The 17,475-nt window shown below is 45.7% G+C and overlaps 1 protein-coding gene across 1 annotated transcript; it reads left to right on the top strand.

The window, feature by feature from the left end:
• The first annotated feature begins 295 nt into the window (after positions 1 to 295).
• Positions 296 to 14,954, top strand: SLC25A33 (solute carrier family 25 member 33). The gene is made up of 7 exons (XM_058855048.1): positions 296 to 455; positions 7,112 to 7,291; positions 9,592 to 9,669; positions 10,722 to 10,822; positions 11,613 to 11,679; positions 13,486 to 13,766; positions 14,394 to 14,954. Exons 1-7 carry the CDS (start codon positions 406 to 408, stop codon positions 14,594 to 14,596), a joined length of 960 nt encoding a protein of 319 aa, XP_058711031.1. The 5' UTR covers positions 296 to 405; the 3' UTR covers positions 14,597 to 14,954.
• The last annotated feature ends 2,521 nt before the right edge of the window (positions 14,955 to 17,475 follow it).

Here is a 17,475-nt window from a genome sequence, read left to right as displayed (position 1 = left end):
ACAAAATTCACCGGGACAAAATTCACCGGGACAAAACCCCACGGGACAAAACCTCACCGGGACAAAATTCACCGGGACAAAACCCCACGGGACAAAATTCACCGGGACAAAATTCACCGGGACAAAACCCAACCGGGACAAAACTCCACGGGACAAAACCCCACCGGGACAAAACCTCACCGGGACAAAACCCCGCCACCCAATTTCGGCTGCCCCGTGACGTCACGGCGGGGCGGACTCTGTCATGACGTCACGCGCGGCCGCCGGCCACGCCCCCCGGCGGCGTCACGCGCGCGCGGCCCGTTCGGCGCGCGGCCCGGCGGTGACACCGGCACCATCCTCATCCTCCCCCTCATCCTCCCCCTCATCCTTCTCATCGTCCTCATCGTCCTCGCCCTCACCGCCATGGCGGGCGGCCCTCAGGAGAACACGCTGCTGCACCTCTTCGCCGGGGGGTGAGTGCGCGGCTCCGGGGCAGGGCCGGGCCCGGGACCCCGCGGTTCGGACACGGGCCCGGGGCCGCTGCCCCGGGAGCGGCTGCTCCGGGCCCCGCAGGAGGCGAGCGGGGCCTTTCCTGTGCCCGTTCCCAACCCCCGGGCAGGCGGGCACGGGGCGCTCCCGGGCCGCGCTGTCGCGACAGGCGGCGGGGCTGTGACAAACCCCGGCCCGTGGCGCCGGTCAGTGACCCGCGGTTCGTGCGGCCCGGATCCCTGTCCCCGCAGGGCCTCTGGGCTCTGAGAGGGTCCCCAGCTCTGTCCCTGTCCCCCAGCTCTGTCCCTGTCCCCCCAGCTCTGTCCCTGTCCCCCAGCTCTGTCCCTGTCCCCCAGCTCTGTCCCTGTCCCCCAGCTCTGTCCCTGTCCCCCAGCTCCGTCCCTGTCCCCCAGCTCCGTCCCTGTCCCCCAGCTCTGTCCCCGTTCCCCCCCAGCTCTGTCCCTGTCCCCCAGCTCTGTCCCTGTTCCCCCGGCTCTGTCCCTGTCCCCGCAGGGTCTGGGCTCTGTCCCCCCAGCTCTGTCCCTGTCCCCGCAGGGTCTGGGCTTTGTTCCTGTCCCCCAGCTCTGTCCCTGTCCCCGCAGGGTCTGGGCTCTGTCCCTGTCCCCCAGCTCTGTCCCTGTCCCCCCAGGGTCTGGGCTCTGTCCCTGTCCCCCAGCTCTGTCCCTGTCCCCCAGCTCTGTCCCTGTCCCCCAGCTCTGTCCCTGTCCCCCCAGGGTCTGGGCTCTGTCCCTGTCCCCCAGCTCTGTCCCTGTCCCCCCAGGGTCTGGGCTCTGTCCCCCCAGCTCTGTCCCTGTCCCCGCAGGGTCTGGGCTCTGTCCCCCCAGCTCTGTCCCTGTCCCCCAGCTCTGTCCCCCAGCTCTGTCCCCCAGCTCTGTCCCTGTCCCCGCAGGGTCTGGGCTCTGTCCCCCCAGCTCTGTCCCTGTCCCCCAGCTCTGTCCCAGGGAAGGGGAGGTTTGCTCGCTGATCCCCCCGGGTGCCTCCTCCCCGGGCTGCTCCGAAATGCAGGAACGCCACAAAGGGGACCCGAGTGGGGACAAGGGGGCTTTGAGGAGGGCTTGGTTCGTGTGGGGAAATGACCTGGCAAGGCAGGGCACCTCTGTCCACTTCTTTCAACTGTAAACTGTTGGATTTGTTATGTTAAAAGCTAAAAGGAACAGCCCTAACCCAGAAACCCCTCGAAAATTAACTTATTACAGGTATTTTAATAGTAGTCTCAGAAGATAATTTAATGGTGTAAATTAAGTTTTAATCAGCTGTTGTGCAGATTAAGTGTGCTTTTGGCCTTGTCAGAAATATTTTATTTTTTTAACAGCTTAAATTATCTAATAGGATAGTAATAGGATATTCCTTGGTGCTTGTCAGCTGACAGAAGTTAGGAAGCCAACATGAAGCCTGTTAGTTCAAATCTGTCTGATAGCAGACCATTGGATTTTCTGTTTCTTAACAGGATACTTCAGTTTCCTCTGACATGTCCCTCGAACAGTAGGTTTATTTAATATAATATTAAGCCAAACAAATATTAAGTTTTTCAAAGACACTGCCCTTCTGCTGGCTTGAATACTCTACACGGAGTCCTCTATCCCCTCTGCCTTCCCCACTTGTATCAGAGCAGAACCTGGAGCCTGGGACAGAAGCTAGACCTGAGTGTACACATGGAATTTGTCTGGATAGTAGCAGCGCTCATCCACAGCTCTTGGCTGTCCCCATGTAATTCCTCGGACTATAAATAAATAAGAATTTTAAACTCATCAATGTTTTAGTCCAGTGCTGGGAGGTCAGCATCTTCCTTAGTGATTTATCGTACTTTCTGCAAAGATCCCAGTGCTTTGTTCGATTGTAAAGTGGTTTTTGCAGAGAAAGTAAAAGGAACCCATTCACTTGAAGTGATTTTGCTAGAGGCGTTATTCATATCATGATGGTTTCTTGGGAAGGTGGGGATGGGCTGTGGTGTCAGATTAAAAAGGAATTCATACCTTTGTGTTTGCACAAAGCAGGCAGGCCAGCCTTAGATAGTCTTAGTGGCCAGAATAGAATGCTTAGCACTTCAGAGGCTGGGAGTGATGAAATGCACTTGAATGTTGCAAAGTGCTCTGCAGTTGTTGAAAGAGATGGTTTCCTATTAACCAGGTTATTCAGGCAGACAGACACAGACTTCCTTGGCCCTTTAGTTTCTGTTAGTTCCTTTTCAGGCTTCCAATAGCACCAGCAAAGCAAAGAGTCCTCTCGGTGTTGTGGTGGGAACATGGCTCTGAGGGCTGGGAAGGTTTCAGAAGCAGCAGGACAGTGATGCCCGAGCTGCACAGCAGACACCAGTGTGTTTACAAGTCAGGCTTCCTGTTTCCCTGCTGAAGTCAGAGCAGTTGTTGTTTGTTTTTGTTTGGGAAAAGCTGCAGCAGCAGAGGTTACTCCATGTTATCTTTCCAGCTGGAGGAATGCTGGTTACTACAGAGATTTCCTAAGAAGTGGTAGTGTTAAGCAATGTGCTGATGCTGACAGTTTGGGGATATTTCCATCTGTGAAGTGCAGAGAAGCAGCGTTCACCTGAAGATGTGTGTGTGGTCCAGGACCCGGAGTTGGTGCTGGGATTGACTGTCTCACCCTGCTCCTAGTTTATGTTTCTGTGCATTCCCTACCTCATTAACAGTGTGGCAGCTCAAGGAGCACAGGAAATGCTTACAGGAATACCTGATAACGTAATTAGGTGGAAATGGAATGAATGATTAATAACATTAAAGCATTAGGAACAATCTGTATTGTTCTGATGCTCAGTTTCCTTTGGCACCCGAGAATGCAGAAGCTTGTTTTGTTCACAGTGTGGACAATGCAGTACTGAAGCATCGAAGGCAGAACCTGCTTTGCTGTTTCTGCTGTGCATGTCATGCTGGAGCACGTGGCATGTTTTAGAAAATCAGTATCATTTCAAACACACAGCAAAATGTGTCAGGCTGGTTGTAAGCTGTGATTGCTCTAAGCAGGCAGCTCCATCATCTTTGTGATCTCGGTGAAGTCAGTGGTACTTCACTGGAAGATCTTTGTTCTGCAGGACATCCTTTCACGTTCAGCATTGAACTGATGAAGTTCAATGGACTGATGGACTGATGAAGTAAGTCTTAATTAAGATTCTTGGCATCTTTATCAATTGTGCTAGTGGGTGCTGAGAGTTTATTTCAAATGCAGGTCATTGATACTTCGGGAGTGGATTCTGTAGAGATAGAAAGCTGGCAGCAAGAGAAAAATGGGAATTGGATTCTGATATGTGTGACCTCTGCATGTTTTTTAAACAAAGTTCTCATTATAGAAGTAAATTATTTTTCTTCAGCTGTTAACAGAGAGTACATTACATATCTCCACATATCACCATGTTTGACCTGTTGAAAATACTCTGCCATGGTGTTTTGTTTCCAGGGGGTTTCTATCCTGTGTCCTAAATCTCTCTAAGGAGAGATTTAGGCTTTGTTTCAGGATTTTTGCAAGAGGCTTGTGCAGTGGACATTGCTTTAACATCTCTGGAACTGTTCTGCACTGATGCAGCAAAAAAACCCTGACTCACAGTATGAGGGCTTGGAGGTTTTGTCTTGATTGCAGCTCACAATTTTCCCAAATCAAATATATCATCCTTCATATCCCTGAATGTTTCATGGTCTATGGCTGTTTATGTAGCTGAGGTTGTTTCTCCTTTTTTCCAAGATGTAGGCATTGGGAACATCCTAGGAATACAAAGTGTTTCTTTTGTGCACAGTGTGTTGTTTTTCAGGGGATGATGTGTGGAATTCCCATGCAAAGGAAAATCCTCTCATCTGAAAAAGCTGCCCAATGCATCAAAGTCCTTGCTTGAACTATCTGCAGTGTATTTATATTTATATTTATATTTATATTGTGTGTTCACCCTGGTGACACTCTGAGAATTGCTGTTTGAAATGTTCCAGTGGCAACATAAACTCTGAGCTGTTAAAACTGGTGTTGCAGATACTAACTCGTCATGCTGCATGTCAGAGGATTACATCTACATTAGCAGAAGTACTTAAATATTTAAGGCTGCATAAATTAACTGGATTATCAAACTAAAAGGCTGAAAGGCAAGGAATGGACTGGGAAGTCAAGAAGACAACTGAGGTGGGAGAGAATGTGCCAGAGAAGCTAAAACTTGTGGAGCAAGGAGTCACTAGACTGAGCAGCTGATAGTTCAGAAACAGAAAATAAAGTTTCAGTGCTCTGAATTTATGAATTATTACTGTCAAAGTTATTATTTTAATGTGCAATAAATGGGGACTGAAGACTGAACACACAGTTGTGGAGCATTGGTAGATAAATGAATTGGGAATTAAGAAAATCAAATTACCTTCATGAAGTTCCCCCAGACTTGCAGTTGCTCTGTTGATTAGTCACGAGTTAATTGCACATCTGTGTCTCTGTATTGGATAGACACAGTTGGAAAGCCAGCAGTGGGGGGGACCCTGAGAACACTTTCTGCTCCAGGTGATGTCTGAGCTGTGGGAAAGGAAAGGTTCTGCTGGAGGGGCCATTCCTGATGGGCCTCCTCCCCTTGAAATGTCATTTCTGAGAAATGTGAGCAATGTGAGATGCAGCTGACAAAAGAGAGAAGGATGAGCTGAAGCCATTTCCTCCTGAGCTGTGTGGACCCACAGAGGGCTCAGCTCCAAGCCCTGTTCAGTACCCAGCATGGTCAGGGGCCTGAGCAGGTCTGTGAGCTCTGGTGGTTCAGAGCCAAATGACACAATTTCAGCTGCTGTGGACCGAGTTTCATCATCAACTCAGTGACTTCAGTCAACATTCAAAAGCATAAGTGCTTTCAGAGGGATGAAGGCAAAGTTCTTTATTTCAGTGTCTGTCATTGTGGATGTGTGGATTGTCCCTAGTTTAGGTTTCTGTCCCTTTAAGCAAGGAGGAGGAATGAGCAAGGGCTCACTGAACAATGCTGTTAAATCATATTCCCAGTCTCCATGAAAGCACTTGCTTCTGGTGGATGCATTTGCATTTGAAAAGCAGTTTGGGCTCGTACTTGGACAGAATCTGAAAGCTGTGGTGAGGAAGTTGTGTTCCCTGGCCATGAGGTCTGGAGTGTTCTTTTGAGCCTCACAAAGAACCTTGATTTCTGTGGTTGCACAGCCTGGGTGGCCACGCTGTTAACGCAAGTGTGGGGACTTGGGGCTTTGGCAGAGAATGGTTTCTGTTTGTATAAAATATATTGGTTCAGCAGGCAAAATAAGCTGCATTCATGAGCTGGTGTGCATCTACAGCTTGGATCTTTTTGCCATTCTTTTATTGCCCTTTTCCTAGTGTTTAAAAAAAGATTCGTTTAGGAAGGTAGCTATGTCTGGAAGGGGCTTTAGAAAATACCCACTAATACCTTTATTAATGTCCTTCTGTGGATCTCTGTTCCCAAATTAGTGCATGCAATGTTCTTTAGCAAGCAGTGTGGGTTTTTATACACAAGAAAAAGGGTATGGTTATTTTTTAAAGTTCGTCTCCCTTTCATGGAAAACTACCAAAACTGCATTTTCACATGAACATCAAAGAGAGTCAAGTTGTTGACCCCTAGTGTTTTCTAAGGAAAATCGTAAACACAGGTTTCTGAAGCAATCACGTGCTTTGGCACTTGTGCAAACAAAGAAAATATTTCCTAGTCAGTTCAGCTGTAGTAAATGCCTTTCCGAGAAATCCAGAATATTTAGTTAAGTCTTCCTAAATCCCAGTGTGTTTGAGTAATAAAATGTAGATATAGTAGCTTTTAGCCAACCTCAGCATTATATTTAATCATGAAGTTTGCCAGAAGGAACATTCAATTACCTAAGAGGAACAGCAGCAGAGAGAGAAATAGTTTGACCAGTCACTTTCCAGATCACTGATAAAAATGAAAATTAGGACTCATACACTTTATATTCTTGGCCCAACGTGCTTTTTTTGAGGCTCAGTCTGACTGTATTAAGATAAATATATCCCTATTATAGGGTCATGTGTGTATAGTATTTCATTTTTGTCCTTCTGTTATCAGAGTATGGGAGGCCTGTTCTTTAGGAGCCTTTCTGCCCTGTTATTCTGTTTGCCAATGCTCCTTCTCATCCTTGCTGCTTCCTTCCCTCCTTCCCCCCTAAAAAAGTTGATATCCATTGTTTTTAAGAGTGCCTAGCTCAGTGTAGTTTTGATGTTAGCTACTTCTGAAGACAGTTCTTTGATCATAAGTACTGAAATGATGAAGAATTATATTATTTTTTTTCATTCTGTAGTGTCCTAATCCCCAGTGACTCGTTCTCATCTGGCAGCTTCCTGCTTCCCATAAGAAAAATCCATCCAAGGCTGTGCCTGTTTTCAGACAGACATGAAACATGGATGCCTTGGAAGTTTTTACAGGCACAACTCCCAAGTCGTGGCAGGACATGGGACCACTCCATGGTGCCATGACCCCGTGCTCAGTCAGGGATGTTTTGTTAGCACTGGTATCACTCTTGTGTTTAGCAGTCTCCCCCAGGCCATGGGAACAGTCTGCCTTGCCTGATGCCCAAGCTGCCTGTGTCCTGCAGGCTTGTGCACAGTGTGGGATGACTGGATTGCTGGGCTGTGCTTCTGCACATCTGACTTGTGTTTGAATTGCACTTTGCAGGTGTGGAGGAACAGTTGGAGCCATCTTTACCTGTCCCTTAGAGGTGATAAAGACGAGGCTTCAATCTTCAAAACTGGCCTTCAGGACTGTCTACTACCCCCAGGTGCAGCTGGGGACCATCAGTGGGGAAGGAATGGTCAGGCCAACGTCTGTATCCCCTGGGCTCTTCAGTGTTCTCAAGTGAGTGCTGCTCCCCTCTCATTCACCATTCCTTGACACACTGATCAAGTTTCACTTCACTAAATTATAATGTGTGGGGATCCTGGGGGCTTTTATCTTCTCAGCTGTCACTGGCTTACTGAGCTCTCCTCTGCTATTAGGTGTTGTCTTTGCTGATTATTATTATTATTATGCATCAGTCCCATCTATACCTGTCTTAGTCTCTGTTAAAAGCCTTAAGTGCTTCAGACCACAGTGTTTGATGCTCTAGCTGCTCTCTTTCTTTCTTTGTGTGTGTGCATAAAGAGTAGGAAATGTGAAATTATCTAACAGTGCTCAATAGTTCTAGCAGCAGCTATGACAATCTCAGCTACTGTATTTTAATACAAAAGCACCATCGACTTTTGGTCAGACCTCCTTCAGAAGGATTGAGTTTGTGTGGCTGCTTGGGCACCCCAGGGTGATGCAGAGGTCCTGCTGAGATCAGGTGGCAGGAGTGCCAAGGAAAACACCGACCAGCAGTGCAAGCTGAATGATTTTATGTAAGGCCAGCACGCCTGGCAGACTGCCTGGGGAGAAGCTGCACAGTTATATAACACTGGAGTGCTAATTCAAATTCTCTGCAGAGCTCTCTGGCTGGAGTCATTCTGGGACTTGAGTTTCTGTATTGTAAACAGCCTGCTTTCCCCTGCCAAACATTTCTTTGTCTACTCAGAGGTGAGTCTAGAGCAATTCGTGACTGAATGCATAAGGCAGTGCCAGTTGCTTTGATTTTAATGCCCTTTCCTTTGCTATCTTTTCACCTTGCAGCACTGGACTTTAGGCAGTTGTGACTAAAGAAGGTGAAAACTTTTAAGGCAGAAAGATCTTAATTCATCCTCTGGGCCCATCTTTTTCTGGAGTTGTCTTTTATTTTTAAGGGAGCGAAGAAATGGTTTAAAATGGGTCAGCCTTTTAATATATTTATTAAGCTCATTAAGTTTGGTGACTGGGATCTTGATTTCATTTCACTTCAGGAATTGCTTAGCTGTGTGTATTGCCAAGTTTTCAACCTGATTACTTTAGAGGATTGAGGAGTGAGAGCAAAGTATTTCTGCTGTCATTCTCTTGCAGGCAGCATCTGTGAGGAGCAGATAATGCTATTGATTATGACCTGAGAAAATACAAATGTAGGAAGAAAGAAGTGAAGTTCAGTCCCTTGCTTTTACTCTTTTATCCCTTTCTCAGTTCTGATCATTGCCAAGCTGGACACGACTTGGACCTCATGGCTTCAGAAAATTGTACAGCTAAGGAAGGAGCCATTAGAGCCCCACCAGTAAAATTGCTCTGTAAGACTTAAAGGAGTTAAAGTATAGAAGGCCTGAAGTGCTGTAAATGGAAAGAAAACAGGTACCCAGAGGGCAGGTTAAGCCTGATAGAAAGCGCTGCAGAAGGACAGGCTGGTTTTGTCTAATCCATTTAAGATTCTGATGAGTTAGCCCAGCTGGAAGCTGCAGTCGTGACTGTTAAGTGACAAAGAACAAGTAGTTGGGGGATCTGTCTCCTTGGAAACACTCAGCCCTGGAGTTTATACAGAAAGTTCAGCTCTGCTGCAGAAAACAAAAGTGTTTCAGAAGCTCATGTATCTCCTCCTGTGTAATGAGGTTGGGTTGAAATCTGTGGGAGCTCTCTCAGCAGTGCCAGTGACCTGCAGAGCAAAGTGTGAAAGGCTGGCAGTGGTGGTGGGTGCAGTGAGCTGCCCACAGAGCCCAGAGCCAGCCCGAGTTTCTCGCATGCTTTTCCCATGGCCAGCTCAGTTCAGAGAGCTGCTGTCAGGCACGCTGTGCACTCACATTCTCTGCAGTGTGATTGCCACATTCAGCTTTCTTGGGGGCAAAAGCACATCCCATGGTAACTGTGAAAGGAAAAAGGGTTTCTTTTTCCATCTCTCTGTGCAGGACTGTACAGGAGGCAAAAAAAACTTCTGAATCGCTTAGATACAGAGAAAACTTAAAATATTCTTTGTTCATCAGAGTCAACTGTCACTGGGTTCTCCATGAAACTAATTCAGTTCCTGACAGTTTTCAAAGAATGGAAATTTTAACCTTGTGCCATTTGATATCCATTTGCCTGTAGAGCACTGAATTTTATGGTACAGTGGCTTTTACTCAGTGTATAATTCCACTTATTTTGAAGTATATCACATAGATTAAAATCTAACAGCTTCACAAGTCATACTCTGCTTTTGTGTAGTTTCTTTGGCTCTCTGCCTGACAGAACAAGAAACTAACTTTTAACCCAAATACTATCTTGTCCCTCCTTGTTTGTTTTTTTATTTTAAGGTCAATTCTGGAAAAAGAAGGACCAAGGTCACTCTTCCGAGGGCTGGGTCCAAACTTGGTTGGAGTTGCACCATCAAGGTAAATAGTTAAACTGTTGCTAAAAGCCATGTTTAAGGTGCCAACACAAATGTTACAGTGCATTTGTGATTCAAAATAATAGGCCATGAAGTTATCCCATCTGTAAACTGAGATTTGTGCCTGTATTCTGCTCTGTGTACACATCAAGAAATACTGATAAAAATCTGGTTTACTCTTCTATTACACTGGAAGGTGCAGAGTAAATAAAGCACTTAAATGCCAAGTATACCTAAGTACCACATAATTGCAAGAGCCACTGCTGTACTTGAATTGGAAGAGAAAGCAGTGCAGAAAGGGCTGTAGGGGTTAATAATTGCATTATTCTAATGTCCTGTTTCCCTTGAACACATAGCAGTGCCTGCCTAGCCGTGAGGTGCCAGGGGAGAGGAGTTGCTCTCTGAGCATTGCTTGCCTAAATTCTTCTCAAAGGAAAAAGTGCAGCTGAGGGAAGGAGTCTCATTGCTGCCACACTCCCCAGACAGGCTGTGTGTCCCTCTTTCAGCAGCAAAAGTTTGCTTGTATTTGGAAATCTTACAGCACCTCAGAGGTCTCTCCCTGTGACTGTCCCCTTCTTGGCAGGGCCAAAGATCTGTCTAGGAAATGATAAAACTCATTAGCAGTTTGCATATTGGCAGATGCTCTCTGCCTGAAACTGAACCAGTTAGAAAGGAAGCTGAAGAGAGGTGAACTCCCTCTCTGGCCTCTTGCCTGGTAGGTGGGAGGTCCCCCCCAGCAGCAGGGAATCCTGCTTGTGTACAGGTAACCTCTGCAGCAGGACTCTGCTTTTCCATGCAGCTCACTCATGCTGTCTGCAACACCATGCTGCCTCCCAGAGCAAAATATTCCTGCCCTGTGGCTGTCAAGTCAAGCTGTGGCACGGAACTGTAATGGAAGAAAGAAAACAAAAACCCCTGTGTCCATGCAGATGGAAGTGGTCATGTGGAGGCCTCTTCAGAGATTGTTCTGTTCTTCAGGAGGCTGGGCATAGAACAGTAATTGTCTGATTTGATATTGTCTGTACTACATTGCTTTTCTTCTTTTTTCCCCCACAGAGCTGTCTATTTTGCATGCTACTCCAAAGCCAAAGAGCAGTTTAACAGCATGTTTGTGCCCAACAGCAACATTGTGCACGTCTGTTCTGCAGGTTCTGCAGGTAAGTGTTTGTAGTTCCAAGAACAGAGGCCAGTGGGTGGCAGGTGCTGAAAATGTGCACTTAATCTGAGGTGGCATATGCCAAAAACTGGGACTTTGCTAGCTCCTAGCTGGCCTTGTCTGCAGAGGAACTGTTTTTTTGTTCAGCACAGAAATATTTCTAGATTGTTGTTTACTAATTTAGGATGTTTTTTTCCAACTGAAATGCTCTGGTCATGTCTCTTAATGCAAGGAAAAAATATTAGTAAACACCATTAAACTTCTGATACTGCTTTTGCCAAATTGTTTCAGGATGTTGTATTTTTCCTACCAGGCTGGGAAAAATAGTTTGTTCTTGTAGGAAAAATACTGCAGAAGAGCTCCCCTAGTTCAATCTTCAGTCACCAGAGTGGTCATTAAAAATAACCGTTCCCAAAGTAAGTCCTTAATTAGGGGTGGGTTCTGTTAATGAGCGGCTCAATGGCACCACCTACAGCCCTGGGGAACACGAGTCCAGGTCAGGTTTGGGTTCCCACGGGCTTCCTTTGAGCTGGAATTCCAAAACCAGTCAGTAAGGAAGGGATCTCTTCTGCAACAGCTTTTAGGAGCATGACACACATATTAAAATAGGTGTAAAAAGGAAGAATCCATGGGTTGATGCCTCCTGAATTTTAACATGAAACTGGGAGCTGTGCACCTGTGTGGCTTTTGACACTTCTGGCTAGAGCTGGTGGAAGAAGTGTCTCACTGCACAGAGTTCATGGCAATAGTGTGGCCTGGATTCAGCTGCACTTCTGGTGTTGTTTTTTCAGCCTTTATCACAAATTCCCTGATGAACCCTATATGGATGGTGAAAACGAGAATGCAGCTGGAACGGAGGTGAGTGACTGCTGGGGGGCTGCAGGAGCCACTCAACCTTTGTGGTTTTCTTCAGGCTCTTTGTACTTCGATAGATCTTGCTCAGCTTTTCTCTGACTCTCAGTTCTATCTTTCAAGCCATGCTTCTGTGTGGTCAGACTAAAGGTTCTGTGTGTCTTACTTCAGTTTGAGGCACAGAAACTATTGAGAAGGATGTGGGAGTTGCCTTGAGTTCTGGGTTAGGCTCAGCCTCTGGTTTCACTGTAAACCTTTAGTTCAGCATAGCATTATTTTTCTCTGCTGCTTACAGAGTCCTCTGTAGTTCTGGGGTTGATGATGAGGATAGATGTATTGAGGACTGAAGGCTTTGATACAGCAGTGACAGAAGGTGTGGAAGTGACAGGAGCTCATGTGGGAGCTGAGCATGAGGGTGCAGTGTGTCCCTTTGGGCAGCATCACCTGTACTGATCCCAGGTCAGGCAGGTGAGTGTTACTGCAGCCAGCCAAGGTCACTGATCCCAGCTCACACAGGTGAGTGTCACTGATCCCAGCTCAGGTGAGTGTCACTGATCCCAGCTCAGGTGAGTGTTCCTGCAGCCAGCCAAGCTCACTGATCCCAGCTCAGGTGAGTGTCACTGATCCCAGCTCAGGTGAGTGTTCCTGCAGCCAAGGTCACTGATCCCAGCTCAGGTGAGTGTTACTGCAGCCAGCCAAGGTCACTGATCCCAGCTCAGGTGAGTGTTACTGCAGCCAGCCAAGGTCACTGATCCCAGCTCAGGTGAGTGTCACTGATCCCAGCTCAGGTGAGTGTTCCTGCAGCCAAGGTCACTGATCCCAGCTCAGACAGGTGAGTGTTACTGCAGCCAGCCAAGGTCACTGATCCCAGCTCAGGTGAGTGTCACTGATCCCAGCTCAGGTGAGTGTTCCTGCAGCCAAGGTCACTGATCCCAGGGCACACAGGTGAGTGTTCCTGCAGCCAAGCTCACTGATCCCAGGGCACACAGGTGAGTGTTCCTGCAGCCAGCCAGGGTCACTGATCCCAGGTCACACAGGTAGCTGTAACAGAAAGGGTGCTGGCTTCAAATTGGGATGAAGACACAGCAATTTATTTCATAAAACCTCTCACAGACAATAAGAATCTGCTGCAGTGGTTTAAAGTTCTTTTGCCTCCTTCACCATTGTGTTACTGTTAACCACACATCCAGAAGACAGAGGGAATTTGACAGCAATATCTTTTAGTTGAATGCTTCACAGTCACTGGTGGATATCAAGGCAATAAGGGGCTCTGCTAATATAACATGACTGCTTAGAATGGAAATTCCTTCCTGCAAGGACATGCTAGGTCAGATTAAAAGGATCTTATAAGTCACAACTTTATAAATAATTTATAAGACTTAATTCCAGCACTTTGCAGGGTGGCACCTTTGAACTGAGTGCTGCCTCTTAAAATGAAGGATCATTTCTCATGCAGCAGACTTCTGTCTCTTGGCCTGCTGAGGATGGCTTTAAATGGAATCAGCAGTTTGACACAGAGCAGTGTCTCTTCAGTGCTTATTGTCTTTTAAGGCCTTGGTGTGAACTGTGACAGACTAGATTGAACTTGAGCTGAAGGAATGGTGAGTGTATATTAGTGAAGGAGCAAAGCTAAGTGTGCACTTTTAGCATCATGGTCCTGCTCTGTGCAGCTTTCCTAGGAGAATTTTGGAGTAAAACTTAGAGAACCATTTTCATAGTTAGAAAAGTATTGAAAGCCATAAGGTTTGGGTTCTTTTTAATATTAATTGTTTTTCTTTGCTCATGATATGCTCTGTTCTGTTTGTTTTGTAGAGTGAGGGGCTCCAAACCAATGAATGCTTTGCAGTGTGCTAGATACGTTTACCAGACAGAAGGTATCCGTGGTTTCTATAGGGGCCTGACTGCCTCCTATGCAGGCATTTCTGAGACCATTATCTGCTTTGCTATTTATGAAAGTTTAAAAAAGCACTTAAAGGAAGTCAAACTGCCCCCTTCTTCTAATGGGACTGAAAGGACCTCAACAAGCTTCTTTGGACTGATGGTTGCTGCTGCTGTTTCCAAGGGCTGTGCCTCCTGTATTGCTTATCCTCATGGTATGTTAACCCTTCTATTTATGAGTGCAGTACAACAGCTGTTGCCTGGAATCCAAGACAAATGATGGGCTGTAAAACTCTTAGTTGTTCCAAGGGCCAAGTGCACATTACTCTGGCTTCAGCACTGCCATTTTCAGTTCTGGTCCCACTACTCCTAGTTAGACATGTGGTTGGTGACTGGGACTTGCTAGTTTAAAAACAACTCAAAAACCACCAAAAAACTGATTGCCTCATGTTTCTGTTCTCACTAGTAGCCTCAGCTGGGTAAGTACCCACAGCCTCTGGGATTTTGTGATCAGGCTGTGGGAAGCACTTGGGGACTGAATGGTGTTAGTCTGTTTGGATAGATGTGAATGGTATGGTTGTTTAGAAGCAGCAATATTGATTCTGTGAGCATCAGTAAAGCATTTAGATCTGTATTAGCTTCAATGAGAAAATCATTTATTTATTCCACATGAAAGAGAGCTCCTCTTTAGCTCCTCTTTAGTTCCTCTTGCCTGAAGGGCAGTGTGTCCAGGCTTCCTGGCTGCAGAAGGTTTGTGTGTCCCTGGGGTTTGCACACAGGAGCTTTCCTGTGCTGGCACATTTCTCCTTGGTAACTCTGGGCTCTGGTTCCCTGTTGTGCAGAGGTCATCCGGACACGGCTGCGAGAGGAAGGCACCAAGTACAAGACTTTCATCCAGACAGCTCGGCTGGTGGCACGGGAAGAGGGCTACCTGGCCTTCTACAGAGGACTCTTTGCCCAGCTCATCAGGCAGATCCCAAACACAGCCATTGTCTTGTCCACCTACGAGCTAATTGTGTATCTCTTGGAAGACCACACAAAGTAGCGGAGCCAGGATTCCTGTTACAGACTGAAGACCAATTTCTTCATTGAACAAATAGTCCTTTAAGAGACTGGTGCAGGTGGCAGTGCTGGTGGAAACACTACAAGTCTGTGACCACCTGTGGATGTTTCCTTTTGGACTCATGCTTTCTAAAAGGTCTCAAGTCACTAATGTTAATAGTTAATTATGATTTTTTTTAACTTGATGTTAATTAAACTGCTACTAAATTAAATTACACTATTTAATTTAATTATATGTTTGTCCTTTTCCTTAAGCACAGCCATATGTGGTCAAGGAATGTACCTCATACTATCAAGTGATCTCTTGGACTGATGTTCATTAAAACTGTATTTAAACAGGAGAACTGGCTTGGACATTTGAAACTGTCTCCTTACAACTGGGTCATTCTGCTTTTGAATGTAATAGTCTAAGTGCCAAAATAAGTTTGAGAGTGGCGTGGATGCACCTGTTTTTTCAGGGTGCATCATTCCCTGCTGTGTGAACACCCTGAAGTGTTCAGTGTAGGACAGACTTGTTTCTGTGTTTTGATGGTGTGAACTGTGCACACCAGCATCTCTTGCACTGGCAATATGATGGTGGGAGGCTCTTAGTAAGAATGTCATTACAGTTCTGTGTCCCCTGTGCATTTGGGATACATGGTTATGGTGCTGGGTATGAACAGATCTGCTGTGGCTTTTAGACCTTGCTTTGGTGCAGGCCTGAGAGTGTAAGGACAGTCAGTGGCTGTGGCTGCCCTGCAGAAGGAAAGATTTTCAACGGTTCTCATGATACAATTCTTGCTTTTCAGTTATAAATCAAATATCCTGCATACTTAAGATTAGTTCTTTCCAAAACATTAGAATATGCTTTCATTTCAGCAGTCTTCACACCACTTGTATTGCAGCAGCACCTTGTGAATAAAGTGTGGCATATGAATGACTGCTGGTAGTGCAGGATGATGTGTTTTAGAGCTCACATGTAGGCTGGTGTTTTGCTGTGGCCCTGCTCTGCCCTTCTGTTCATTAGTGGTGTTTGCTTTGGCAGCTGAGACAGTCACTGCAGCATAAAGCATAAAACGCAGCTTTGGCTTTCCCTGCTGGTGAGAGCAGCGAGCTGCTCGTGCTCTGAGCAGGGCTGTGTGCCCAGCTCTGACTGCAGAGATGCTGGGTGGGCTTGGGAGGAGCAGCAGGACACAGCCTGCGAGTCACTGGGGCTGCCTTTGATCAGGTGGAGTTCTCAGGCTGGGATTTTCTTGCAGAAATAGGATGAGCTGATAGCTGGATCCAAACCTTCCCATTTGTTCCCAGTAGACCCCAGCTGATGACTGGTACCTGAGGTCATGTTTGACATCAGTGTGATGTAGGAGCTTAGTGTGAAGAGTAGAATGTGTGTGTACCTCATTATGAGGCAAAACTGCAAAAAATAACTGATTTCTATTATGTCTTCCTGGGAATAACTTATCACATTCCCCCTAAGCTAAAATAGGAAAAAGTTGAGTAAAAATTGACATGGCTTTTTTTTTATGGAGACGATGAGCAGCAAAAGCTTCAGGCTCTTTATAGGAGGCAAAACTGTCAAACAGTGTTTCTATTTTTGAGAACTAGGACACTTGTGCTGCTACTCTGAAACATATTTCTGAGATTTGCTTTCCTAAATTAGCATTTCTCTGTACTTCCAGTGCACTAGCTCACTTCTAAAATGTTAGTGAAATGTGTAGACTGCTGATGTCTTTTGAGAATGAGGGGGAGGGAACTCCAACCCTTTTGAGAAGTCTGGGACTTGGTAAGAGAGAAAGCAAGAGAAAATGAAAAAAATTTTGTTTTGCCTAAATCTGATGGGAAATCAAGAATTTTGTAGGATGTTTGCTTTTGTCTTTAAGCTTTGCTACCAATCCTGACAGAATTAGTCTTATTTTGATAACGGGTTAATAAGCTATATTGAGAGATAATAGTTTCTGAATTAGTATCATTAAATCCTTTTTCCTTCCTCTCTCTAATAGAATTTTAAAATTCACTAACCCTTGATTCCTTAAACCCTGTAAAGAGTTACCATTTTTAGGTGATGCTCTGTGAGCAATCCCATTGATGTCACTGAGTATGGAATAAGCCTATTACCAGAGGGAAGAATTTGAAGTAGCATTTTCCAAAACGATACCTGAATTTAAAAATAACCAACAACCTTTCTCTGCTTGTCAAAGTCAATCTAAAGGAATTTTTCACTGTTCTTTCCTCCAGCTTCTACAGAAAGTCATTTTCGTGGAAGGTAGGTAAAGGCTTTATTACTAAACCCTTTGTAGCTTCACTATCAGTAAGGTGATGAAACTACTGCCATCTGAAGTGACCACAGAGATTCCATGAACTTTACCAGGACTGTGCCTGTTTCCAGTCATAAATTAACAGTTCAATGGAAATTACACACATACTGTTGCTGCAATGTTAGGAGCTACTCGTGTTGGTTAATTTAGTTTTGGAAGGATTTCCCAAGTCCTTACACTGTAAGACTGACAGCCTCCCTTTAGATAGCTGTGGTTGCCTTGATAGCCCTCAAAATATCTGTGTTTGCTGGAAATTGTGTTCCAAGCTTGTACTGAGATTGTGCCCTTTGCAGAAATTCCTCATTAGCTCCTCTAAGGAGGAAACTAAATTTGAAACAATGCACTTCTGGTTGGACTGATAATACAGATAGAGCTGATAGGAAGGGAGGGACTTGTGCTGCAGAGCTGGTCTGTTTTTCCTAGTCCGGGAGGTCCTGGTGTGCCAAATGACTGGGTGGGTTGTTCCTTCTTTCCCTATCATTTGGTCTCATAATAAAATCCCTAAGTAATTGCACTAAACAATGGAAGAGAGATGGAAAAATTATGTGCCTTTTAAATTTGTTAAGAT

Source organism: Poecile atricapillus, chromosome 22 (assembly GCF_030490865.1).
Source record: "Poecile atricapillus isolate bPoeAtr1 chromosome 22, bPoeAtr1.hap1, whole genome shotgun sequence".
NCBI classification, from domain to species: Eukaryota; Metazoa; Chordata; class Aves; order Passeriformes; family Paridae; genus Poecile; species Poecile atricapillus.
The sequence above is the reverse complement of the archived record's forward strand: the minus strand, read 5'-3'. Positions and strand labels throughout refer to the sequence as shown.